This window comes from Oryx dammah, unplaced genomic scaffold (genome assembly GCF_014754425.2).
Source record: "Oryx dammah isolate SB20612 unplaced genomic scaffold, SCBI_Odam_1.1 HiC_scaffold_2, whole genome shotgun sequence".
NCBI lineage: Eukaryota > Metazoa > Chordata > Mammalia > Artiodactyla > Bovidae > Oryx > Oryx dammah.
The window spans coordinates 141326372-141353782 of record NW_024070186.1 but is presented as its reverse complement, the minus strand read 5'-3'; the positions used below and the strand labels follow the sequence as shown (position 1 = coordinate 141353782).

Here is a 27411-nt window from a genome sequence, read left to right as displayed (position 1 = left end):
ATGGCATCAAGGCCTCGATGGACATAAACTTGAGCAAGCTCTGGGAACTGGTCATGAATGTCTAAGCCTGGTGTGCTGCAGTCCATGGGGTTGCAAAGAGTTGAACATAAGTGAGTGACTGAACTAAACTGTGAAAATCTGGTGTGTTGCTGACCATGGTGTCACAGAGTTGGATATGACTTCATGACTAAGAACAACAATATCTGCTAAATAAACTAATTTAAATACATTATAAGAAACAATACAAAATGTTAATGTCCCCATTTTTTCACCCTTCAAAGCTTATCTAATGCTACTTTTATTATATATACATATATATGTATATATGTGTGTGTGTGTTTGTTTAGGCAATTTGTAAAGCTTATATTGAAAATTATCCCTTGTGAAAGTGTGGTCTTTTTCTTTCATTTTAAGAACGAATTAAATTTAGTTTTAAAAATAAAATTAAAGAAAATATTTTGTTAAAACTTGTGAGCAATGATTAACTTTATTTATAACTCACAAAGTCCTAAAAAAAATGATCAACATGAGAAATAAAACTGTGACATGAACTAGAACTCTTATCTCTAAGGTGACTTTTTACCAAGTACATATCAAATTTCTATGTGCCTCAGAAGTACTGGGATGACTTGTTAAAAAGACAGGCTCCTGGGCCCCTCTCCCAGATTATTCTGATTTTTTAGGGCCATGGTGGGGTCCAAAAATTTACATTTTTAATATGTTCCCAGTGGTGTCAATGCTACTGGTCTAAGGACCATGGTTTGAGATTCACTGCTCTTACCAAATGTTTATTCATTACATTCTCTGACTGGACAAGGCATAGAAGCCAAAAGATTGACTCAGGATGAGGCAAGATGACAGAAAGCATTTTCTTCTTTTGAATGTATAGAGATAGGTCTGGGAACCTCTTTCAAAAAAAAAAAAAATGTGTAAAGTCATAAGCTCATTCATTGCAAGATACTATTCAAAATAAACATAAATGCAACACTTTATTAAAGTAAAAGTATTTTTACTATTAATATACAAATGGTGAAGAGTGACAATTTTGATATACTGTAAGCCATACTTTCAATGTCTTTCATAAATACAAAACTTCAACATTTGCAGTATAATTTTTACAGTTTAGACATATATACACAGCATTTCATAGGGACATACTCTATTGAAACAAAAAGAAAACTTTGTGGTCGCTAACTTAACAATATAGAATTTGAATGGCATATATAAGTTAAAGAAAATAAAAGGCAGCATGTTTTAATGCATACTGAACACAGCATAGAATTCACATACCAAAAAATAAGATTCTTTTTTAAACTTTATTTCTGTTTACAGATGCCTAACAGAGTTTAGAGGCAAATACTCAACCATGAGCATCCCTTCAAAACTTGGAATAGATATGTTTTCTCTTTAACAGTACCATTTATTTTACACAATGCCTGTTTTTCTCTAAAATAACTCCTATTTGCAAAGTTGAATCATAGGTTCTACTTATATTAACTCTCTTCTGTGGATTTCTGTAAGTTTCCTCCTTCGCATCACTATTATTGGCCTTAATTTTTATCTGTACAATCTTCCTTGTCCTTGCTCCAACACTTCTCACATGATGGTCCTTCTTACCTACTCCTAGTGTCAGAGCTCAGTTTGCCTTTCTGAATTCTTTCAGTTCTTTGTTTCATCTATTTTTCAATGTTTGGTTGTGACTGAAATGCTCCAATAGTCAATACTTCACTTTTCCAAGGAAGGCTAAGACCAGATGCTAAAAGATATATGCTTTAATTTTAGGAAAACGATTAAAATAAGCGGCAATATTAACTTTGTATGGGCAATTTTTATATTAACTATTAAGAACATCATGTAGTTAAAATCCTGAAAATATTTAAGAAATTACAGTAGTGGTACCAATTAATGTAGTTAAGGTATCAGTAAAATCCTGTAGTGAATAATAAACTATTTTTCTTAAGGATATTAAATATGTTTACTAAATAAATATTAAATGTTGCATATGAGTCTAAGAGAAGAAATTATTAGCATTCTGTGTAATGTTATTAAATAGCTGCATCTAATGGGAAAATACAACTTTTAAAAAGGAAGAAGAGGAACTTGGAAGGAAATCATATTTGTTCAGCAATTGCTATGTATAGGCTCAGTTACATGTGTAATCATTCCCTCAACATTATTAAGCCTGTAAGTAGAAGACATTTTTGAGAGATTTTCACTTTAGGATTGAAGTGTTTCATTTCTATGAGCCTTCCACAGTTGAATTTTGGCATATGCTAACACATCCATATGCGATTTCAGTGTGAAAGACAATGCAATAATGATTCAAAGGGTTAATATCAAGATGCAAATATTTTCTTTCTAAAGATGAATAATGCAATCCATCTTATTTAAAAAGTTTTATTTCATCTACTTATAAAGTCTGTTGAATAAGCTCTTTGGATATGATTATGAAAAAGAACCCATGAGGTATTGAAATTGAGCATTTACATTATTCTTCATGAAAAAAAACATTGCAAATTTAATATGTAATTGTAATATGCTATTTCAATATTTCCTAAAATTAAAAATTGAGATTGTTCTTTCTACCACTTCAGTTGTAGATATTTTCATCAATGATTATCTTATCAACAATGAAGGATGATTTATGATCCCCAGTCAAATATATAACAGGAATAATGTAGACCCAAGTGACACCATAATAATTTACCCTATTTTAAATAGTAGTCTGTTGTCTTTGTTTCACAACTAGTAAAACTCAATTTTAACAATATCTAGAATGTATTTATTGTCTAGAACAATGATACAGAACAATCTAAGTATGTTTTATGTATGCATTAAAAAGAATTGCTTTAACAAGAGTGGAAATAAGTTGCACAGAATAATTTGTTTTACTGAGATTTTGTATTCAAGGTGAAGTAGCCTGAACTGAGCTTATTCACTAAATATAGATAAGACAGTATCATTCAAGTGTCATAGATATAAGCAAAATATATCAATAGAGATTACAGTTCTTTTTTCTTTTAATAAAGTTCATGCTAATCCAAAGGCACAAATACCTCTTAATTATTTAAAATAAGAAGCATAAACTTAAGGTATGAGTATAAAGTTACAATTAATTGTTGGCACTCAAATAAATAATTTGATTAATAAAAATCTTCTATTTATATAAATGTTTAATTCAAAGACCAAGATTCATGTAAATGTTTCTGGATCAAATAGCCTTTGAAAAAAATGATTTTGTAGGTATTAGTAGTAAAAAGTGAAGGAAAAATTGAGAAGCATTACATTAATATTAATGTTAGATGTTAGAATAAATTTAATGGCCATAAGTCAATCCACAAAAATAATAAATAAATCTTTAGAAATCAAAAATTTTAAATTTCTTTGCAGATCATTATAAAGTACATTGACACATTAATTTTTGCCAGTTTTAAAAACAAAATACATGCTAAAATGCTAATATTACTTTTCTCTCTTATATGTCATTGAATATAGATTGTCATTGTCTAATTGCACATAACCTATCAAGAAATATCAGAATTTTAAGAGATATTTTTGCTTCTTTGTTTAAAATATCACAGCATTCCAATTATTTAACACTACCTATATTCAGTTCAATCTTTTGACATTTTATACTAACATTTAAGAGTCGTCTCAGACATTAAAAATAATGTTTATACAGATGTATGGATATGTTTAGTTTAGAATAAGGATGAAAAATAAGCAGATCATTTCAGGTCTACTCATATTTTACAATTTACTACAAACCAGCTCTCATTTTGAAACTTGTACAAGTAGGGTCTTTTGGAGTATTCCATAGAAATGCTTTAAAAAAAAAAAAAAAGAAAGGAAAAAAAAAAGGTTTATCACAGTATAACCTTGCTGTTGCAGGGCATGGATTTCAAGGACAAGAGATAAGGACCACTCAGACAATTGAAACAATGCACTTGAAACAGTCTGTTTACAATTAGTTTCAGATTATCTGTTAACTTCAGATCATCACTCCACATTGATGGCAAAAAATTTAACAGCCTACATATTTGTATATGATGTACATATATATATATATAAAATAAGTATTTAATCAAACTGCTTTATGGTGAAAAGTCCAAAGAAATGACAGAATCAGAACTTTCAGACTGAGGAAACAAAAATATTTGTTCTTTATTATGATTTCTCTGCTCTTGAAGTATAGCACAGATATCACAAGAGTAAACATGCTAAACTGCTTTCTTAGTTTTTCTAATTCTTTCACTGTGTTTACTTTAAAACCATGTAGCCCTATCCTGGAAAAATGAGCATCCATGCCGATTGCTTCATGGACACTCTGCTAAGCCCAGTTGCTCTGCACAAACTAATTCAAGTATTTTTTTTTTCTTAGTTTTATCACATTGATACAAAAGGGAAAACAAAAGAAAAAGAAAGTAAAATAAAGCAAAGAGATGATCAGAAAAGCATAACTTAAACAGCAACAGTCAAATTCATCAAGAGATCAGTTGGATAATTCCTACTCAAATTCCTAGGTAGGCACAGGAAGTTTTTACTTGAGGATGTGCCTGAAAGGATAGCAAGGAGAGATTCCTGCATCGTATAACCCTGTACACTATGGCAAGGACACGGTGGAGATTTAGTGCCTGAACATGCAGATGGGCACCTTCTGTCCTCTAATAACTATAGTTTTGGAGAGTTAGTTTTCTCTCCTAAGTTGACAGTTTTAAGCACTTTGTAAATAAAAGTGTTCATGAGTGACATTAGTATTACACTTAATATTTGTCAAATGATCCCCATAGAGAAATACCCTAAAATAGCAGTATCACTTCCCACTGTTAAGACTTTCCTCCAATGTTCTATTGGTCTGCATTTCCTAACCTATTATATTTAAGCTTCACCATCTGAAACATGAAAGGTTATGAATGTGATGGGGCCTAAAGAAACCTTTGGCTCTCTAGGGTAAGAAATAACCTAAAACTTGCTCCCATTTGGTATGTCTATTTATAATCATAAATACATATTTTTAACCTCATATATAAGTGAAAAGTATGTTTCAGCCTTTTACCTCTGGGAGCTTGCATAGCTTGGAAGTTAATATGTATTTATTTTGGTATATATTACTAATAAGTAATATTAGAAAATTTGTGTTGATTATCTAAGGAATTTCTTCAATCAAAATTATCAAAATCTTAAAATGACTTCTAGCTACCACATCCAGAATAAAAACACATAGTGGCAATTTAATCATTTATCACAGACACTTTTATGGCAATGTTTAAATGTTAATTTCCCCATAATTTAACCACTAAGGATTTTAAGTTCCATTAGCCAATTACATATAATGGTTGACCTATAACACTGGGAAAATGAATTTTTAAAGAGAGATTATTTAAAATAATGGGAAAAATATATCTGAGATTATGATTTGAAGTATTTAAACACTAAAGACATTTTTTGATTAAAATTAGTTTAAAAAGTAAAAGATAACCACATATATCACATTTATAAATATATCAAGACAACATTGATATTGTTCCCATTTCAGTTTACTTTATTTGAAGCTGAGGGCAGAAATCAATATTATTTCACTTGTAATACATTTTCATTGTGTGTAATCCATTATGAGTGAATGTGGCATCTTTAAGAGAGATTTATGGAATCTTTCTAACCTTACATACAACTAATATTCGTTCAAATGGGTAACAATTTTGATCTGGCACTTCAGTCTATTAAAAATCAACATTGAAGTAGCACTGTAATTATAACTTAAAAAGAATTTTCCAAAATGTCTCTCAATATTTAACATCTGCTAAAGATAACTAGCTCCTTCAAGCCTAAATTCCCTGAAGTTCTCTGGATGAAAAGTGTAACCTTAAGTATTTTCAACTTAAACTGAAATCCACTTTAATAATCTATTTGCCCAAAATTGTACTAAAAAACATGCAGGGCTTTTTTTTTATACATTTAGCTCACAAAGCTTTTGTTTTGCTTTTTCTTAAGCTCTTATTTGTGGAGAGGTTGTGGTAGGAAATACACTTCTGAAGAAATAGAGCATTTCACCTATATAATAAATTGCAGTACTTCAATCATAGAGTCAATTGAATACACAAGAGTTGGTGCCAGTCAGGTCTCTATTGAAATTCATAACAAAATAAGCAACAACAGTACAACAATAACAACAAAAGGAAATGGACCATGGGCAGGAATATTGGATCTTATGTATACGTGTACAAGCTATTCCAAGCTAGAAGTTTCCCAAGAAATTAAGGTCAGTGGAATAATTTTGGTCATAGGGTCACTGCAATCCAAATGCTCTTTGTAGCATTCATCATTCAAGACTGTAATCTTCCTGTTACGCTTTGCTATCGTCTTCTTTTGATTGAATGATGTCGTTAGAAACCTTAATTTCTATCGTTTCTGGATTTAGGACTTCTTTCCCATTTTCTTCTTTTAAAGGCAATTTTCTGGAAGAGAATATAAAAATAATAGACAATTGGCTAAGGCACTTTAAGTGATATCCATAAACATATAAGTTATTGTTTTGTAGAAGGAAATGGAGTAGAATTAGGTGGCTCAGATGGTAAAGAATCTGCCTGCAATGTGGGAGACTGGGATTCAATCCCTGGGTTGAGATGACTCCCTGGAGAAGGGAATGGTAACCCACTCCAGCATTCTTGCCTAGAGAATTCCAGGGACAGAGGAGCCTGGCAGGCTACAATCCATGGTGTCGCAAACAGTGGACATGACTAAATGACTAACACACACACACACACACACATTAGAATGAACAACAACAACAAAAAAATCAGGTTTGTTAAAGTAATAGTTAAGTTACAAATAGAATTCACCTCTGTGACTTTAACCTCACCATTGTATGGAATAATGATACTGTGCTAGTTCCTCTGGGATGTATTTGCAATTTTTTTATATATATCTGAATGAGAAGAGAAAGCCATTGTCTTCTGTAAGTCAAAGCTATTACATGAAAACCAAACAATCAAAAGTAAGTCATTTCATTGCTGGGAGTGAAGTATCATCTATCTTAAAACTATTAGGTCAGGCTCTCTTTTATGATTATTATAAATAGTGCATTTAGAATTCTTCTTGTCTGTTTTTCCCAAGAACTGAAAATATCAGCCATAAAGGAGTATAAAAACAATGAGTTATTTCTAGCAGCAAAATATACAGAAATTTAGAGCTTAATCGGGAGTGCAGCAAGATGTTTAATATCAATATATCTCTTACAGAAGTATTTATTACACTTGTAATTAATCAGCGTTTTCAACTAACTCTTGGATGGTGTATTTTTGTATATATATTTATTCATTACTTATGGGCTTCCCTAGTGGCTCAGACGGTAAGGCGTCTGTCTGCAATGCAGGAGACCCGGGTTTAATCCCTGGGTTGGGAAGATCCCCTGGAGAAGGAAATGGCAGCCCACTCCAGTATTCTTGCCTGGAAAATCCCATGGATCTCGGAGCCTGGTAGGCTACGGTCCATAAGGGTGCAGAGTCAGGCACGACTGAGCGACTTCACTTTCATGTTTTTGTTAAATTATATTTTTAAAGATTACTGTTAATTTTGTTATTTTTATGTTGAATATTTTTTCTTTAGTTGAGAATCAGAATAATTATTAAATTATCTTGCTTTGATTTTGTTTTGTTTTCTTTCAAAATATAGCCCTGTTCTATATAAGGGCATTTTCCTAGCCAGTTTTCATACACACCATTATATCATAGTAAGTGTTAACTAACAGGTAGGAAGTTGCTTTGTTGTATAATATTTTGCTTATTGGAAAGATTTCTGATTTCTGAAGGGGAGTGTACAGAACCCATCCTAAAAAACTGCCTCAAGAGTCAGCTTCAAATTAGAGTGTAGTAATCCCTAACTGAAGTCATTAAAAAGGGCCTGAAGATTTAAACAAAAATTAAAGCTTCAGAGTAGTACTACCTGTGTCTAAATATTATTATTATCATTTTGCCCCTTGAGTGAAAATAAAGGGGATTTATAAAAAAGTCATTTTCTTTACCTGTGACAACACTTAGCCTTTGACTTAGGATGAGAAGCCTAAATCAAATTTCTCTCCAAGAGAATACTAGTTAGTAAAGAAAAAAAATTTTTTTTAACAATAAAATGTAAACGTCGTTTTGGGGAGCAACATTTAAAGAATAAAGTGATCACCCTGATTTTGGCAGTATCAAATATTTTCAATTGTTATTGTTATTCAATCAACAAGTCGTGTCCAACTCTTCACAACCCCATGGACTACAGCATGTTAGGCTTTCCTGTCCATCACCATCTCCTGGAGTTTGCCCAAGTTGCCGTCATTGAATCAGTGATGCCATCCAACCATCTCATCCTCTGTCATCCTCTTCTTCTTCTGTCTTCAGTTTTTCCCACCATCAGGGTCTTTTCTAATAAGTCAGCTGTTGGCATTAGGTGGCCAAAGTATTGAGGGTTCAACTTCAACATCAGTTCTTCCAATGAATATTTAGGGTTGATTTCCTTTAGGAGTGACTGGATTTATCTCCTTGCTGTCCAAGGATTCTCAAGAGTCTTCTCCAGCAATACAGTTTGAAAGCATCAATTTTTCAGTACTCTGCCTTCTTTACTGTCCAGTTCTCACATCCGTACATGACTACTGGAAAGACCATTGCTTGATTATCTGCACCTTTGTTGGCAAAGCTATGTGTCTAATTTTTAACACACTGTCTAGGTTTGTCATAGCTTTCCTATGAAATCAGAAGCAATTGTCTAATTGCTTAGACACTTGCAGTGGTTTTAGAGCCCAAAAGACAAAATCTGTCATTGCTTCCACCTTTTCCCCTTCTATTTGCCATGAAGTGATGAGACCAGATGCCATGATCTTAGTTTTGTTTTGTTTTTCAATAATGAGTTTTAAGCCAACTCTTTTACTCTACTCCTTCACCCTCATCTGGAGATTCTTTTGGCTTTCTGTCATTAAAGTGGTATCCCAGCAATCAAACTGAGTTTCATCCAGCCCAGCATTTTGCATGATTGTACTCTGCATATAAGTTAAATAAGCAGGGTGACAACAGCCTTGACGTACTGTTTCCCCAGTTTTGAGCCAGTTTGTTGTTCTATATCTGGTGTACCTTTCCCCCCTTGATTTTCACTTCTCTTTTTCTTCAGCTTTCTGTAGAGCCTGCTCAGACAACCACTTTGCCTTCTTGCATTTCTTTTTCTTTGGAATGGTTTTGTTTGCTGCTTCCTGTACAATATTACAAACCTCTGCCCAAAGTTCTTCAGGTACTCTGTTTACTAGATCTAATCCCTTTAATCTATTCATCACCCCCATTGTATATTCATAGGGGATTTGATTTAAGCTATACCTGACTGGCCTAGTAGTTTTCCCCACTTTCTTTAGTTTAAGCCTGAATTTTGCTATGAGGAGCTGATGATGATCTGAGCCACAGTAAACTCTAGGTCTTATTTTTGCTGACTATATTCAACTACTCCATCTTCAGCTAAAGAATGTAATTATTCTGATTTCATATTGACCATTTGGTGATGTCCATGTGTACAGTTGTCTCTTGTGCGGTTGTAAAAGGGTGTTTGCTATAATCAGTTCTGTAATATATAGCTGTATATAGTTCTGTTATATATTCTCTTCTCTTGGCAGAATTCTGTTAGCCTTTGCTCTGCTTCATTTTTTTACTCCAAGGTCAAACTTGCCACAGCTATCTCTTGACTTCCTACTTTTGCATTCTAATCCCCTATGATGAATAGCACATCTTTTTTGGTGTTAGTTCTAGGAAGTCTCCCAGCTCTTCATAGAACTGATCAACTTCAGCTTCTTTGGCATCAGTGGTTGGGGCATAAACTTGGATTACTATGATGTTGAATGGTTTGCCTTGGTAACAAACCAAGGCTATTCTGTCATTTTTGAGGTTATACCAAGAACTGCAGTTTTCATTATTTTGTTTATTATAAGGGCTACTCCATTTATTCCTTTGGATTCTTGCCCACAGGTGTAGATGTAATGGTCACCTGAATTAAATTTACCCATTCTTGTCCATTTTACTTCACTGATTCCTAAGATAATGTTTATTCTTCCCCTGTCCTGCTCGACAATGACCAATTTGACTTGCATAGACCTAACAGTCCAGGTTCATATGCAATACAGTTCTTTGCAGCATCAGATTTTCTGGAGCTGTTAGTAGCTGTCCTCCAGTCTCCCCAGCAGCACACTGGACACCTTACGACCTGGGGGGTTATCTTTCAGTGTCATACCTTTTTGCCTCTTATACAGTCTGTGGGGTTCACATGCTAGTATATTGGAGGGGTTTGCCATTCCTTCCTCCAGTGGATCAAGTTTTGTCAGAACACTTCACTATGACTGGTCCATCTTGGGTGGCCCTACACGGTGTGGCTCATATTTTCATTGAGTTATGCAAGGCTCTTCATCACGGCAAGGGAAATAGATTCAGCTGAATACCACTGTTATTACTTTCTAATAATACCTTTGTTTCTAAACATTTTAACCTTCATATTCGTGAACATCATCTTTGCACATGTCCATTTTTGTGGGTTTAGCTGAAGTATTAATCATGGTTTTAATCAAGTTCTGATGGGTGCAGAATTAAGTAAATAACATAACTTTGAATGGAGACCAAGCATCATTGAAATATAGATTATTTAACAGCATCTCTTCTTCTTGACAAATATACATTAAAAAAAATAGACTTGTGTTTATTTCACACTATTTATTTCTATTTTACAACTGTGTATTCATAGTCAAAGCAGTAACTAATTTCCTGACACATTTTTATTTCAGTAAAATCAATCACATTTTGAAAGTATCACTTTCTTAAACAGCAAGACCAGTGCAGGAAAGTCTATATTTGAAACACATACTTTCATTATTCTGATATATTTGCATAAATTTATGAATATTTATTTATTTATTTATTTTTAATGGGTGCACGTGTTCCCCATCCTGAACCCCCCTCCCACCAGCCTCCCCATCCCATCCCCCTGGGTCATCCCAGGGCACCAGCCCCAAGCATCTTGTATCATACATTGAAGCTGAACTGGCGATTTGTTTCACATATGATAATATACATGTTTCAATGCCATTCTCACAAATCATCCCATCCTCGATGAATATATATTTAAACAGGAGATTTTCTCCTACACTGATGCAAATTTTATGTGAAATATCTCAATATCTCAATTTTGATATTCACATGTACTTTCATTGAAGAAGAAACATCATTTTTAAAATGCTGTAACACATATATATGGAATTTAGAAAGATGGTAATGATAACCCTATATGCGAGACAACAAAAGAGACACAGATGTAAAGAACAGACTTTTGGACTCTGTGGGAGAGGGAGAGGGTGGGATGATTTGCGTGAATGGCATTGAAACATATATACTATCACGTAAGAGACGAATCACTAGTCTAGGTTCGACACAGGATACAGGATGCTTGGGGCTGCTGCACTGGAATGACCCAGAGAGATGATATGGGGAGGGTGGTGGGAGGGGGGTTCAGGGTTGGGAACTCACGTACACCTTTGGTGGATTCATGTCAATGTATGGCAAAACCAATACAGTATTGTAAAGTAAAAAAATAAAATTTTAAATAAAAAATGTTATTTCTCAATACATACTATTGATAATGATAATGTGATAGTCAGTTTACAAATATTTATCCAAAAATAATTAAGGATTTCAAGATACATACTCAGGTTCTGTTAGTGGTGTGGTTTCATTTGGTTCATTTACTGGGCTCCCATCTTCATGATTAGTAATTCTTTCATCCTCTGTTCTCATCTCCACTATTGGTTCTTTTGATCCATCTTTCCTAGAAAAATAAATAAAAAATAAAATCTTACCTATAAAATGTAAGAATGGATGCATTATGGAACATAGCTAAACATCTCCACAAAATCCCATCACCCTTTAAATAAATCCAATGTGGCTAGAATAGAATATTTACTAAGAATCTTGTTTCCATTGAAATTTATCTAGCCAAATATTGTTCAAAAAAAAAAAAATGGAAAGAAGAAATTCCATTTCATCCAGAATTCTTTTCAAATAATTCAAATTTAAAATTTGATCATTCACTTTCCTTTGGGAAATAAATAAAAATATTTTGATACATAAAATTTATGACATGAGGTATCTGGGTATAATTCCCTTTTCCCATGTGGTAACAAAGGGGGCTGGATTTGGGTATCCCTGTTCATGCATGTTGAAAAGCAAATTACATACACATGGGGGATCCCAGGTGGCACAGTTAGTAAAGAATCCACCTGCCAATGCAGGAGACAAAAGAGACATGGGTTTGATCCCTGGGTCAGGAAGATTCCCTTGAGAAAGGAACACTCCAGTGTTCTTGCCTGGAGAATTCCATGGACAGAGGAGTCTGGCTGGCCCTAGTCCATGGGGTTACAGAGCCAGACACAACTGAGCACACATGCACTAGAACACACACTCATATACACACATTGACTAGTCACCTGTGATTATTTTTTATATTTATTGCTTTTTTTTTAACAACTTGCTTATATAAATCTGATTAGGTAAATTCTCTTCTAAAAAGTGAACATTTACACAAAACTTTCTTATTTATTTATCCATTTGATTTTTTTAAAACCAAAATGTGTTTCCCATCAGAGTAACAAGCCAATAGCAGGGACTAGTTTGTTTTTCCTCACATTTATATCTCTGAAACTTAGATGTGCATGTGCTAAGTTGTTTCAGTTGTGTCTGCCTCTTTGCAACCCTATGTTCAGTAGCCTGCCAGGCTCCTCTGTCCATGGGATTCTCCAGGCAAGAATACTGGAGTGGGTTGCCTTTCCCTTCTGCAAGGGATCTTCCTGACCCAGGGATCGAATCTGTGTCTCTTACATCTGCATTGGCAAGAGCATTCTTTACCACTAGCACCAAAGTGCCTGGTTATCTAGGTGTTCAATAGTATTTGCTATTGCAAATCAATGCTTGGGTAAATGAGAGTATGCATGTAGTTTGAGAAAATAGTAATCATTAGCCAGTTTATAAGATAAACTATGAGAATTCAAGATAAATGCTAATTTACAATAAAAGCCAAATAATGGAATATTCTAGTTTACACAAACGCTATCTTGTATACTATCGACTTTCTCATTTTTTCTGCAATATAAAATTCTTCAAATAAAGATGCTCTAAGTGTGTAGTTAATGTGTTTTGTAATGAATATACTCAGTCTTATAACTTCTGATCACATCAAAGAACTAGTCTAAGAATGCTTGAGATCATGTTTAGAAAATATTATATATTCAATAAATCAAATTAATTATATCCTATCTGTCATTGAGATTTTCTATATATTTTTCAGTTGAAACAATGACTTTTTGAAAAATTTAAAAACTTTTTCCCTAAGGCAGGGGAAATCATGATTTTAAAAGCTATGATGGACAACAAGAATAGAATGAACCATGTGCTTTCATCTTTCCAAGACTTCAAGATTAATCGATCTCAGCAGAAATTACAAACAGAAGTGTTGGTGGATAAACTACCAATTAATAAAGTCAAATAGGAGCAAACGACAGAGCTTGGATAGATCTGGTTGTTTTGCACATGGTCACCAACATCCTTCTAGACAAGTAAGACAAAACAAGAAGGTTCTTTCTGATTTCTCTCTTGCTGTCACCTCAAAGTCAAATCAGCTCCCAGTAGTTGACTCTACCTCATCTATATCTGGATGGTATACTCATTCTTATGTCTATATACTGCTATCTTGGTACAGAAGACCATCTCTTTCCACCTGAAGTATTTAAAGATTCTCCTATCTATTCTCCTTGACTTTATATCTTTCCTTTACACCTACCAACATTCCAGTAATCCATTCTTCAAAGCAGCTAAATAAATCTTTAAAAAATAATAATAAAAAAACTTTAATTCACTTTCCAGTTAAAAAATATTTAACCCAACAAGATTTAATCCTTTTGTACTCAGATAATTCTCCTAACTAATATTAGTACCAGTTTCTTACCTGTCCCACTCCACTCATATCTACTTCGTGCTTAACATAGCTCATTCCTGCCTTAACAGCCTCTGTACTATTGTTACACCTGATTAGAATGCTCTTCCCCTTGATCATTATATTTGTGACTCTTGATCACTCACTCTTCAGTTTAGTTTCATCTCCAGCTAGAGGTCTTTAGTGACTGAAACTCTAGTAACAGCATACCATTCTGTTTTTCTTTATTTTTTAGTGCTGTCACTAAAAATAGTTTCAATTTTAGCATTTATTATCTGTATTCTAACATCAAAATGTGAATTTCATGTGAATAAAATTCTTGTGTTTTGTTCACCACTTTATCCCTAGGTTGCATGGCAGTGCTTGTTACCTAATACTTATTCCATTTAGTTAATAGTAGAGCAAGAATGAATATATACAAAATTCAGTTTTGAGTCATGTGTGCATATATATGTATCATATGTATATAATATATGTATACTTATGTTAAATAGTATGTTGTTTTCTATATATGGGAAAATGAACTAAAGCTAAATTTGGTGATACACTTCTTTAGTTAATCAGGCAATTTAAAAGTACAGCAAGTTATGAGAAAGTATATGTTTCTATGAGGGTAGCAAGAGATAGTGAATAGGAATAGATCCCACTGTATTTACTATGTCATATGTTCATTATTCTTTCAAGCATTAAAATAGTCTAATTTCATTTTGTTCTTTGCTATCCACTGTGTCCAACAACTAAGCAGGTGACACTTTGGGATATTTAAACTAATTTTTTAACTGAAAATGTGTACTATTCATTTTATTACCCCTTAAGGTGAAAAGGCAGAGGAACCAGAGATCAAATTGCCAACATCCGCTGGATCATGGAAAAAGCAAGAGAGTTCCAGAAAAACATCTATTTCTGCTTTATTGACTATGCCAAAGCCTTTGACTCTGTGGATCACAATAAACTGTGGAAAATTCTGAAAGAGATGGGAATACTAGACCACCTAACCTGCCTGTTGAGAAATCTGTATGCAGATCAGGAAGCAACAGTTAGAACTGGACATGGAACAAGAGACTGGTTCCAAATAGGAAAAGGAGTAGGTCAAGGCTGTATATTATCACCCTGCTTATTTAACTTCTATGCAAAGTACATCATGAGAAACGCTGGGCTGGAAGAAACACAAGCTGGAATCAAGACTGCCGGGAGAAATATCAATAACCTCAGATATGCAGATGACACCACCCTTATGGCAGAAAGTGAAGAGGAGCTAAAAAGCCTCTTAATGAAAGTGAAAGAGGAGAGTGAAAAAGTTGGCTTAAAGCTCAACATTCAGAAAATGAAGATCATGGCATCTGGTCCCATCACTTCATGGGAAATAGAGGGGAAACAGTAGAAACAGTGTCAGACTTTATTTTTTTGTGCTCCAAAATCACTGCAGATGGTGACTGCAGCCATGAAATTAAAAGACGCTTACTCCTTGGAAGAAAAGTTATGACCAACCTAGATAGTATACTCAAAAGCAGACATTACTTTGCCGACTAAGGTCCGTCTAGTCAAGGCTATCGTTTTTCCTGTGGTCATGCATGGATGTGAGAGTTGGACTGTGAAGAAGGCTGAGCACCGAAGAATTGATGCTTTTGAACTGTGGTGTTGGAGAAGACTCTTGAGAGTCCCTTGGACTGCAAGGAGATCCAACCAGTCCATTCTGAAGGAGATCAACCCTGGTATTTCTTTGGAAGGAATGATGCTAAAGCTGAAACTCCAGTACTTTGGCAACCTCATGTGAAGAGTTGACTCATTGGAAAAGACTCTGATGCTGGGAGGGATTGGGGGCAGGAGGAGAAGGGGACGACCGAGGATGAGATGGCTGGATGGCATCACGGACTCGATGCACCTGAGTCTGAGTGAACTCCGGGAGATGGTGATGGACAGGGAGGCCTGGCGTGCTGCGATTCATGGGGTTGCAAAGAGTTGGACACCACTGAGCAACTGAACTAAACTGAACTGAAGGTGAAAATGTTCCTTACACAACATCTATAACAAATGGTCATAGATGAAATGCCTGCTGCTGCTGCTCCTAAGTTGCTTCAGTCATGTCCAACTCTGTGCAACCCCATAGACGGCAGCCCACCAGGCTCCCCCGTCCCTGGGATTCTCCAGGCAAGAACACTGGATTGGGTTGCCATTTCCTTCTCCAATGCATGAAAGTGAAAGGTGAAAGTGAAGTTGCTCAGTCGTGTTCGACTCTTAGTGTCCCCAAGGACTGCAGCCTACCAGGCTCCTCCATCCATGGGATTTTTCAGGCAAAATTACTGGAGTGGGGTGCCACTGCCTTCTCCAAGATGAAATGCCTAGTAAGCTTGAAATGGGTTGGAGATTAAAAGTAAAACAAAGCAATGTAGCCATGCACAAATGAATTCTCCTCTATCCTTAAGTCTAAGAAATAATGCATGAAACCATAAAATGCCTAAATATATGAAGCAAGAATGAATAGAAACGACCCAACAATAAAATGAAATGAATCACTGACAGATAGAACACCATGAATGAATTCTAAAACATTATGTTGAATGAAAGAAGCCAGACACCTATCAAGTTTTATAAGAGCTAAAAGTGATCTATGATGAAAAAAATCAGAATAGTAGTTGCCTGGGAGAGGGGGAGTTACCTGGAATAGTGTGATCTTGTCTGGGTAGGAACATGAAAAAACTTTTGAAGTTGATGCTAATATGGAACATTTTTTTTGCACATCACTCTAAGTTTTGCATAAAGAAAATGTAAATTTTGAACTCCTTGTAGTGATATAAAAAGTCTTTCATTACTGTGACACAGATGTCTGATACTCACAGGTATGCAGCTTTTCCTTCTTCAAGTTCTTTACTTTTACCACTGGAGCCACTTTTCTTCCCACACATTCTCCTGGTGATACACATCAATAACCCACACTGTCGAATAAAGAAGCAGCTGACATCTGTTACCACCAGGATTAGCAAGAGTGCGGCGACTCCCAGACCAATGACTGCTCCAAGCCCAAGACCATTAAAAAGTGTGTCTTAAAAATAAAAGAAAATAATTGTATTAAACCCCAAGTTAGGAAAGATTATACAGTTATTTTAAAAAAGAAATCATCTTATCTGTGAAATATTCAACTTAAGAGACAGGAAAATATATTTACTAACACACTTCAATTTCATGAGCTATTGTCTGGTTTTCAAACAATGTTTTAAGCAACTGACATGTTAGAATTTGAAATATCTCTTACAAATTTTCTTCAGAAAAAACACTCTAACTCTAGTTTACAGTATACTTCTTGATTACCTTTGGGGAAGATAATGAATATTTTATTATAACCCTAATTGTACTCTACAAGAAAGTCAGAGTCATTTTTAAGATCATCACTTTGTTCAAAGAAAAAAATGTAATCAAAATTCCTGTAAGAGATGTGTTAAATAGATGTTCTATTTGGAATAATTTTAGTTTTAAGACTTAGTCTTGAAATGATGCTATAGCACTTTGCTTTGACAGAGGATACACTTTAAAATATCTGCCTAGAAATATTTCAAAAATAATCATTTTTATCAGAATCTAACTGCTTTTCAATGTGTTAGTTTCTGCTGTACAACAATGTGAATCAATCATATGTGTACATACATCCTGTCCTTTTTGAGCCTCCCTCCCACCACCCCTGTCCCGCCCCTCTATGTCATCACAGAACAGAGCTAACCTCCCTGTGCTATACAGCAACTTCCCACTAGCTATGTACTAATATTTTACACATGGTAGTGTGTACATGTCAATGGTACTCTCTCAATTTGTTCCATCCTCTCCTCCATCCCACTGTGTCCACAAGTTCATTCTCTACATCTGCATCTCCATTCCTGCTCTGCATCATTTTAGAATAAAATAATTACTTGTATTTTTCCAGTTAATAGTTTAACAAATCACATTAGACCAGAGGCAAACTTTAACAGAGTTGTGACCTTTCTGAAGTCATATCCATGATGGACTCAATGGACATGAGTTTGAATAAGCTCTGGGAGCTGGTGATGGACAGGGAAGCCAGGCATGCTGCAGTCCATGGGGTCACAAAAAGTTGAACATGACTGAGTGACTGAACTGACTGACTGAAGTCATATCATGAAAAGGTAGGGAAAGATGAGAGGCATTTTTTCATGACATGTGGTTGGAGGAAATTTCACAAGTCATACACAAAGGATTCATGAAAGAGGTGATAGAGAATAGGGTGGAATAGACTGACTAACAGAGTAGAAATGGCAAGAGGGACAATGCAGCAAAAATGAATCAAATGTTATATGTCTGTAGTTGAATATGAGGGGCAATTCCTCAACTATAACAATGCAGATAGGAAAGAGAGCATATCGGAAAGATAGAAGATTAAACTGGAGTTATTGTGTTATCTAGAGGTAAAAAACAGAATCATATGACAATTACATAAAATTGTTCAAAATGACCATGATAATGTTAAAATTTGCCTTATAACATTATAAACTTATAATTATCATTTTAAATGATAAAATACATTTACCACTCAGTATCATAATAGCATGCTCAATCTGTGAGTGGTGCAATTTAAGTGACAGATACAGAAGCAAATTTGGGTTTTGAGAAAACTACCTCTGAAAAAAAAATATATGCAAAATAAAGATTTTCTAAGTCATATTTTTAAAGTTAGGTCTAATATATTTTAACCGTGATTGAAGAAATTGTGATCCAAAGGAACTGATATAAGAGTTCTTATGTTGAATTTTCTACTAACAGGCCAATCTTGAATACATCACACCTGTCTGAATACTAGTTAATTTTTCTGAATTTCATATCTAAATTTATTTTTTTTCAGGAAATACATGTTATTTGTATTCCTTCACAGGCTTCCCTTGTGGCTCAGTGGTATATTATAGAATCTGCCTGCCAATTCAGGAGACACAGGTTTGATCCCTGGGTTGGGGAGATCCCCTGAAGGAGGAAATGGCAACCCACTCCAGTGCTCTTTCCTGGGAAATCCCATGGACAAAGGAGCCTCGAGGATTACAGTTAATGAGGTCACAAAAGAGGGATACATGACTTAGTAACTAAACAACAACAACAACATATTTCTTAACACTCCCAGAGTTTGCAGGTAGAGTCATAAAAATCCTTCTGTGACATGGTGCCTGGCACTTACTCAGGGGACCTCATGGTTCACCTGTGCTGCTGCTGCTGCTGCTGCTGAGTCGCTTCAGTCATGTCCAACTCTGTGCGACCCCATAGACAGCAGCCCACCAGGCTCCCCCGTCCCTGGGATTCTCCAGGCAAGAACACTGGAGTGGTTTGCCATTTCCTTCTCCAATGCATGAAAGTGAAAAGTGAAAGTGAAGTCACTCAGTCATGTCCAACTCTTAGCAACCCCATGGACTGCAGCCTACCAGGTTCCTCAGTCCATGGGATTTTCCAGGCAAGAGTACTGGAGTGGGGTGCCGTCACCTGTGCTAAAACCCAGATATTCCTGTACAGCATCCTGTGTTGTTGCAAGTAAGAATTCTTTAAGCACAGAATCAACAAACCTGGAACTCACATGCCCTTAAAAAGTGTCATTTTGATTACAATTATTTTATTTCCCATAATTAGAAACAGCCAATAGAACACAGTGTTGGAGGAAAAAAAAAATTCATGCCTTTTTCAGAATCTCCTTCCCCTATCGAAATTTACATGCTATTTAGATAGTTTTAGTGTAGAAAAACTGCCTAGTGCAAATCCAGAGAAATTATTAACTTTGAGAAAACTATTCTCTTATCACATGAACCCACTTTAAGGAAAGACTAGAGAAACAAAATATTTTTCAGCCATGGGAATTTGGTATTTTTTCATGCAAAGTTTCAATATACAAATGGACAATGAGATTCCAAATATTATTTTAAAATTTTCAAAGATGTATCTGTATGCACTATTAAAAAACCTAGTGCCTCATGCTAGAAAAATAATGTAACAAGAAAACTAGGATTTGTTTCAGCACTTTAAACAATTATATTTTTCTTTCATTATTCCTTTTCAAATATAAATGATCCTCACCTGAATCTACTGTTACAATAAAGACAATTGCCTTATGAGAGATCTTTGATTTTATGTAAAGCAAAAAATATGTTTTTCAGTGTTAATTTTAATCACTTTGGATTTGCCTCACATGATTCAACCACCAAAGTTCAGACAAGAACAGTAAAAAAATAAAGATTTGATTGAGTGTAAGCCCCTGTGGGTATATTGACTCAAATGGACATTTGAACTTCAATCACTTCTTTCCTACTTCATTTAGATTCCTCTCACATGCATACCTAGTCAAAGTTTTAGGCAATGAATCCCATAGCTCAATGATGATATATATGATCAATGACATAAATCCCCATTTACTATTTTTAAAGTGTGAAGACTTTTGCTTTGTTCAAAAAGGCACTGAATCTGGCATCAGAAAATCTTGCTTCCATCGCTTACTCCTCCATATCCTTTGTTGAGTCAGTTAACTTTTCTCTAAGGCTGAGATGCCTCTTTATTGAAATGGGGACACTTTGGAAAACAATCTCCACAAACTAAGCCATGAAGTTGTTGGAAAGACTTGTGAATATAATAATGTATTTAAATCACAAGGTAAAAATTTAACAAGTATCATTATTATTATCACAAAATTCTATGGAAATGCAGTTTTGGTGAAAAAATTGACCATTTGAAATTAAATTAGCTCAATAAATATATTTCTTCATCAGCAAACTTCAGAATCTCTTGTTAAGCATTGATTATTCTTCTGAGAATACAGTCACTGTTTTGAAATGACTTAGTTTTAGCTAGTTAGCTTTTCTTTATTGTTTTTTTTTATTTTATTTTTATTTTTTATTTTACTTTACAATTCTGTATTGGTTTTGCCATACATTGACATGAATCCACCATGGTAGTTAGCTTTTAAATGATAAATATTTTATCTGTGACCTTTTTAGTATTAAACCAGTATATTGATCTGCTTAATTCCTGAGTTCAAAAAAGTGCTTAGAAACATCATATTTATAAAGCATCTTACGGTGGGGGAATATTGACCTTAAGAGTTATTACTTTTTTCCTAGAGAAACGAAGTTATACCTTTTTAACTAATGATTACAAAGTTGGATGACTACCTAAAGTTACTTTTTAAGAAAAAGTAAATATATATTTTGTCACTGCAAGGAATAGGCATGGATATCAAATAGGTTTATGTAATAAATATTTAATTACATTCTTTTGTGAAAGCTTTTTTTAGCTTAACAATATATTTCAGTTCAGTGTAGTTCAGTCTCTCAGTCGTGTCTGACTTTTTGCAACCCCATGAATCGCAACACGCCAGGCCTCCCTGTCCATCACCAACAATATATTTAAATGTTTATATTTTCTCATATTCCATGAAGTTAAGCTATAATAATTATGAAAGCTAAATTTTCTAATATTTTCCTTCTTTCTTTTGCTACCAACTTAGTCTATTGTAGAAGTTCACTTATTTCTCTGGACTTCTCACAAAGTCATTACCGTATATAGCATTACATCAGTAGGATTTGGGGACTAGGAATGATTTATGTCCTTAGCAACATACAAAAAATCTTTATAAGTAAATTATGGTTTTAATTACTTAATACATTGAAACTAAGCATGACAATCATTTAAAGGATTTTAAAGATATCTTTTCTTTTTAGCTTCCCAGAATACTTACATATGTGCTTTATGACTTAAGTTTTATTTAACTCCATTATGAAAACAAAAATATTTTCAGGTCTCCGTATTACAAGATAACCCTTAATATTAGATCTGTAGAATTGAAGACTATTTAGTTAGCCAGAAGGCATGGCAACCCACTCCAGTATTCTTGCCTGGGGAATCCATGGACAGAGGAGCCTGGCAGGTGGCAGTCCATAGGGTCTCAAAGAGTCACACAGAACTGAAGCAACTTAGTGCATATATATATATGCCACACTGCATGGCTTCTGGGATCCTAGTTCCTGAACCAGGGATTGAACCCAAGCCATGGCAGTGAAAGCACTGAATCCTAATGACTAGATCAACAGGGAAATTCTCAGTTTTATGTTTTTTTATACCTGTGTTTAAGTCAAGATTTTACTCAGTGTTAAATGGGAAAAGGAAATGGCAAGCTACTCCAGTATTCTTGCCTGGAGAATCCTGTGGACAGAGGAGGCTGGAGGGCTGCTGTCCATTGGGTCACACAGAGTCGGACACGACTGAAGTGACTTAGAATGCATGCATGCATTGGAAAAGGAAATGGCAACCCACTCCAATATTCTTGTCTGGAGAATCCCAGGGACTGAGGAGCCTGGTGGGCTGCCATCTATGGGGTCTCAGAGTCGGACACAACTGAAGTGACTTAGCAACAGCAGCAGCAGCATCAAATAGTCAAAAGATAGTAATAAAACTAGTGAATAAATTAAGATGTGTAATTTGCTTGCATAAACATGTCAATATTCATTTTTTCTATGCTACTAGTAGATAAACAACTATTTAAAAGTGGTAAAATAATGCAAATAATTATTTCTTGCTTTTCTGTATTTTTCTTGAATCCTTGTTTTCAGATTCTTTTTTGGTGTTCTTTTGCATTTCTCTTTGAAAAGGGATTTCATGTTAGAATTAATAAAATATAAATAATTTAGGTGTCAAAAATTCAAACATCTATTAGTACGTACATATTTTATTATTGAAAGCAAATATGAGAATCAGCCTAAGAGAATTTTTACAACATCCCTCCAAGCTGCACTCCCCATACTGTGAAAGTTAGAAATTGCCTAACTAAACCAATATGTAGCCCAAGAGCTTATGTAATTGCAATTTAATAGTCATCAAAATATAAAATCAAAACACCAAAATAAGGAAAAAAAATCACAGCTGTCATATGCATGATTTTTTCATATTTCTGTTGCAGAAATTAGCTTACTGCTAAAAGCACTTAAATAATTTTCCATGAAATATTGTTTGATGCTAATATTAAAAAACAGTACATTTTATTTATAAAAGTACCATTTCTTTTTGATTCTTAAGTAGTTCAGTTTTTTATTTAACTCTCTCTATATAGGTTGAGAATTACTTTTAGATATAGAAATTTGTGATAAAAATATAGAGAAAAAAACTTTTAAAAAATTTAAATGGTGATTAGTTTAAATTTAAATGGTCCTAAATGGAGATCTGGTTGTTGTACCCAGAATAGTGGTAACTATTTTCATAAATGATAGTGCTAAATACACCCTGAGGTAGGAAATGACAATCCACTAGAGTATTTTTGCCTGAAAAATCCATGGACAGAGGAGCCTGGTGGGCTACAGTCCATGGGATTGCAAAGAGACAAATATGACTGTGCAACTGAGCACACACACATTGATAAATACAGTTAAGTATACAAAAAGACTACAAGGAAAATTTTTGTTGTTCATCATGACCTTGAACAAATACTAATCTCTTCTACAACAGAGGTAGGTCTATTTGTCTCCTGTTTACACATTCTTCCTTCATTTTGCCTAGTGCATCATTTTCATATATCAAATGATTTATGGAAAACCTAGGTATAAATCTATATGCACATATGTTTCATCCTATGTGGAAAGAGAAGGAGCAGGCTGCTTTTTACATTTGAGCTCCTTCTAACCTGTCTTGGGGGACTTTCCTGGTAGTCCAGTGGTTAACACTCTGAGCTTCCATTGCTGGGGGGGAAGTTCCATCCCTGGCTTGGGAGCTAAGATCCTGAATCTTAGAAGAAAACAAACAAAGAAAACAAGCTGTGTTGGTCAGCAACTCAGCTAATTTAAAATCAGACATCTGGATTATCTGTAGACTTTTGTGTCTATATAGTTTCATTTTTTTTTTAATTTTTTTTTTACTTTATTTTACTTTACAATACTGTATTGGTTTTGGCATACATTGACATGAATCCACCATGGGTGTACATGAGTTCCCAAACATGAACCCCCCTCCCACCTTCCACCCCACATCATCCCTCCGGATCATCCCTGTGCACCAGCCCCAAGCATCCTGCATCCTGCATCGTACATAGACTGGCGATTCGTTTCTTACATGATAGTATACATGTTTCAATGCCAATCATTATTTTTTTTAAAGAACTATTAACTCACTTAGGCTTCACAAACCTTCATTGAGTGCTTCAAAATTAGTTCAGCATTAGAGGGGTTTCCTGATATGTACTAAAAGAAATTAAAACTAACGTAAGTCTTTAGGCTTAACCTACATTGATTGAAGTCCAGTTTTATTTATGAAGCATAAGTTTCCCTAATTTAATTTCATTCATTGGATTCTGTAAAACACAACAAAGGACCAAAAGGTAAGATTTTTAGATTAAGAAGGACCTAGAGTAATCTTCATGCATTATAAAAGGTACACTCTGGGGTAATATATATTTTAAAAGAAAACCTATTAGATGAAAACATAGGCAGACCACTCATTGACATAATTCACAGCAAGATTCTCTTTGACCCACCTCCTAGAGTAATGGGAATAAAAACAAAAATAAACTAATGGGACCTAATTAAATTTAAAAGCTTTTGCACAGCAAAGGAGACTATAAACGAGATGAAAAGATAACTCTCAGAATGGAAGAAAATAATAGCAAAAGAAGCAACTGACAAAGGATTAATCTCCAAAATAAACAAGGAGCTCATTATCAGAAAAACAAACAACCTAGTCAAAAAATATGTGGAAGATCTAGACTGACATTTCTCAAAAGAAGAAAAACAGATGGTCAACAAACATGAAAAGATGTGCAACATTGTTTATTAATAGAGAAATTCAAAACAAAATTACAATAAGGTATCATCTACACCAGTGAGAATGGCCATAATAGAAACATCTATATATAGTAAAAAAAAAAAAAAAAATGCTGGAGAACCTGTGGAGAAAGGGGCTTCCCTGGTGGCTTAGTGGTAAAGAATCTATCTGCCAGTGCAAGAACCACAGGTTAGATGCCTGAGACAGGAAGATCTCCTGGAGAAGGAAACGGCAACCTACTCCAGTATTCTTGTCTGGGAAATCCCATGGACAGAGGAACCTGGCATGCTACAGTCCATGGAGTTGCAGAGTTGGACACAACTTAGCCACTAAACAACAATGCTTGTACTGTAGGTGGAAATGTAAATTGATACAGCCACTACGGAGAACAGTATGGAGGCTCCTTTAAAAACTAAAAATAAAACTACCATATGATCCAGCAATTCCATTACTAGGCACCAGGCATATACCCTGAGAAAACCATAAATCAAAAAGACACATGCATGCCAATGCCCATTGCAGCAGTACTGACAATAACCAGGACATGGAAGCAACCTAGATGTCCATTGGCAGAGGAATGAATGAAGAAGTTGTGAGATATATATATGACGACAGAGGATGAGATGGCTGGATGGCATCACGGACTCGATGGACGTGAGTGTGAGTGAACTCCGGGAGTTGGTGATGGACAGGGAGGCCTGGCGTGCTGCAATTCATGTGGTTGCAAAGAGTCAGACACGACTGAGCGACTGAACTGAACTGAACTGAACTGAACTGAATATATATATATAATGGAATAGTCAGTTCAGTTCAGTTGCTCAGTCGTGTCCGACTCTTTGAGACCCCATGAATCGCAGTACGCCAGGCCTCCCTGTCCATTACCATCTTCCAGAGTTCACTCAAACTCACGTCCATTGAGTCAGTGATGCCATCCAGCCATCTCATCCTCTGTCGTCCCCTTCTTCTCCTGTTCCCAATCCCTCCCAGCATCAGAGTCTTTTCCAATGAGTCAACTCTTCACATGAGGTGACCAAAGTACTGGAGTTTCAGCTTTAGCATCATTCCTTCCAAAGAACACCTAGAGCTGATCTCCATTAGAATGGATTGGTTGGAAATCCTTGCAGTCCAAGGGACTCTCAAGAGTCTTCAGTTCAGTTCAGTTCAGTCACTCAGTCGTGTCTGACTGTTTGCGACCCCATGAATCGCAGCACGCCAGGCCTCCCTGTCCATCACCAACTCCTGGAGTTCACTCAGACTCATGTCCATCGAGTCTGTGATGCCATCCAGCCATCTCATCCTCTGTCGTCCCCCTCTCCTGCTGCCCCCATCCCTTGCAGCATGAGAGTCTTTTCCAATGAGTCAACTCTTCTCATGAGGTGGCCAAAGTCCTGGAGTTTCAGCTTTAGCATTATTCCTTCCAAAGAAATCCCAGACCTGATCTCCTTCAGAATGGACTGGTTGGATCTCCTTGCAGTCCAAGGGACTCTCAAGAGTCTTGTCCAACACCACAGTTTAAAAGCATCAATTCTTCAGCACTCAGCCTTCTTCACAGTCCAACTCTCACATCCATACATGACCACAGGAAAAACCATAGCCTTGACTAGACGGACCTTAATCGGTAAAGGAATATCTCTGCTTTTGAATATGCTATCTAGGTTGGTCATAACTTTTCTTCCAAGGACTTCATGGCTGCAATCACCATCTGCAGTGATTTTGGAGCCCAAACAGATAAAGTCTGACACTGTTTCCACTGTTTCCTCATCTATTTCCCATGAAATGATGGGACTGGCTGCCATGATCTTAGTTTTCTGAATGTTGAGCTTTAAGCCAACTTTTTCACTCTCCACTTTCACTTTCATCAAGAGTCTTACTCAGTCATAAGAGGAACAAATGTGAGTCAATTGAAATGAGGTGGATGAACCTAGAGCTTGTTACACAGAGTGAAGTGGGAAAGAGAAAAGCAAACTTTCATGTTAACACATATATATGAAGTCTAGAAAAATGGTGCTGATGAACCTATTTTCAGGCCAGAGTCCCTTGGACTGCAAGGATTTCCAACCAGTCCATTCTGAAGGAGATCATCCCTGGGATTTCTTTGCAAGGAATGATGCTAAAGCTGAAGGGAAAGATGCTAAAGCTAAAGCTGAAGATGTAGAGAATGGAGTTGTGGACAGAACAGGGGATGAAGAGCATGGGAAGAATGGAGAGAGTAGCACTGAAATATATACATTACCATGTTTAAAATAGATACATGGTGGAAAGTTGTGGTATAGCATTGGGAGAACAGCCTGGTGCTCTGTGACAACCTAGAGAGGTGAGATGGGAGTGGATGGAAAGGAGGCTCCAGAAAGAGGGGATATATGTATACTTCTGGCTGCTTCACATTGTCAAATGGCACAAACAACACTAAAGAAACAACAGCACTCTAAAGCAATTATCCTACAGTTAAAAATAAAAAATATTAAAAAGCATACCTAATATTCTAATTAAAAAGTGAACTTAAGATTTCATGTAGTTTCTTGCTCTCTTATTTAGATTGCTGCTTTCCAAAATCACTTGTCATTCGTATACCTGGAAATGATCTTAAATTGACTATTTAGTGTTCTGTGATATTTTTCCAGGATCCCCCAAAATCAACAAAGAGTAGGA

The 27411-nt window shown here is 35.3% G+C and overlaps 1 protein-coding gene across 1 annotated transcript in view; it reads right to left on the bottom strand.

Moving 5' to 3' along the window:
- Positions 1-963: 963 nt before the first annotated feature.
- The window catches only part of NCAM2 (neural cell adhesion molecule 2), a 251238-nt gene continuing 224790 nt past the window's right edge, over positions 964-27411 (bottom strand). The window contains exons 16-18 of the mRNA XM_040265979.1: positions 16822-17026; positions 11707-11826; positions 964-6455 (exon numbers count right to left, since the gene is read on the bottom strand). Coding sequence (XP_040121913.1) covers positions 6344-6455; positions 11707-11826; positions 16822-17026 — 437 coding nt within the window. The 3' untranslated portion in view covers positions 964-6343. The remainder of the gene's footprint in view (positions 6456-11706; positions 11827-16821; positions 17027-27411) is intronic.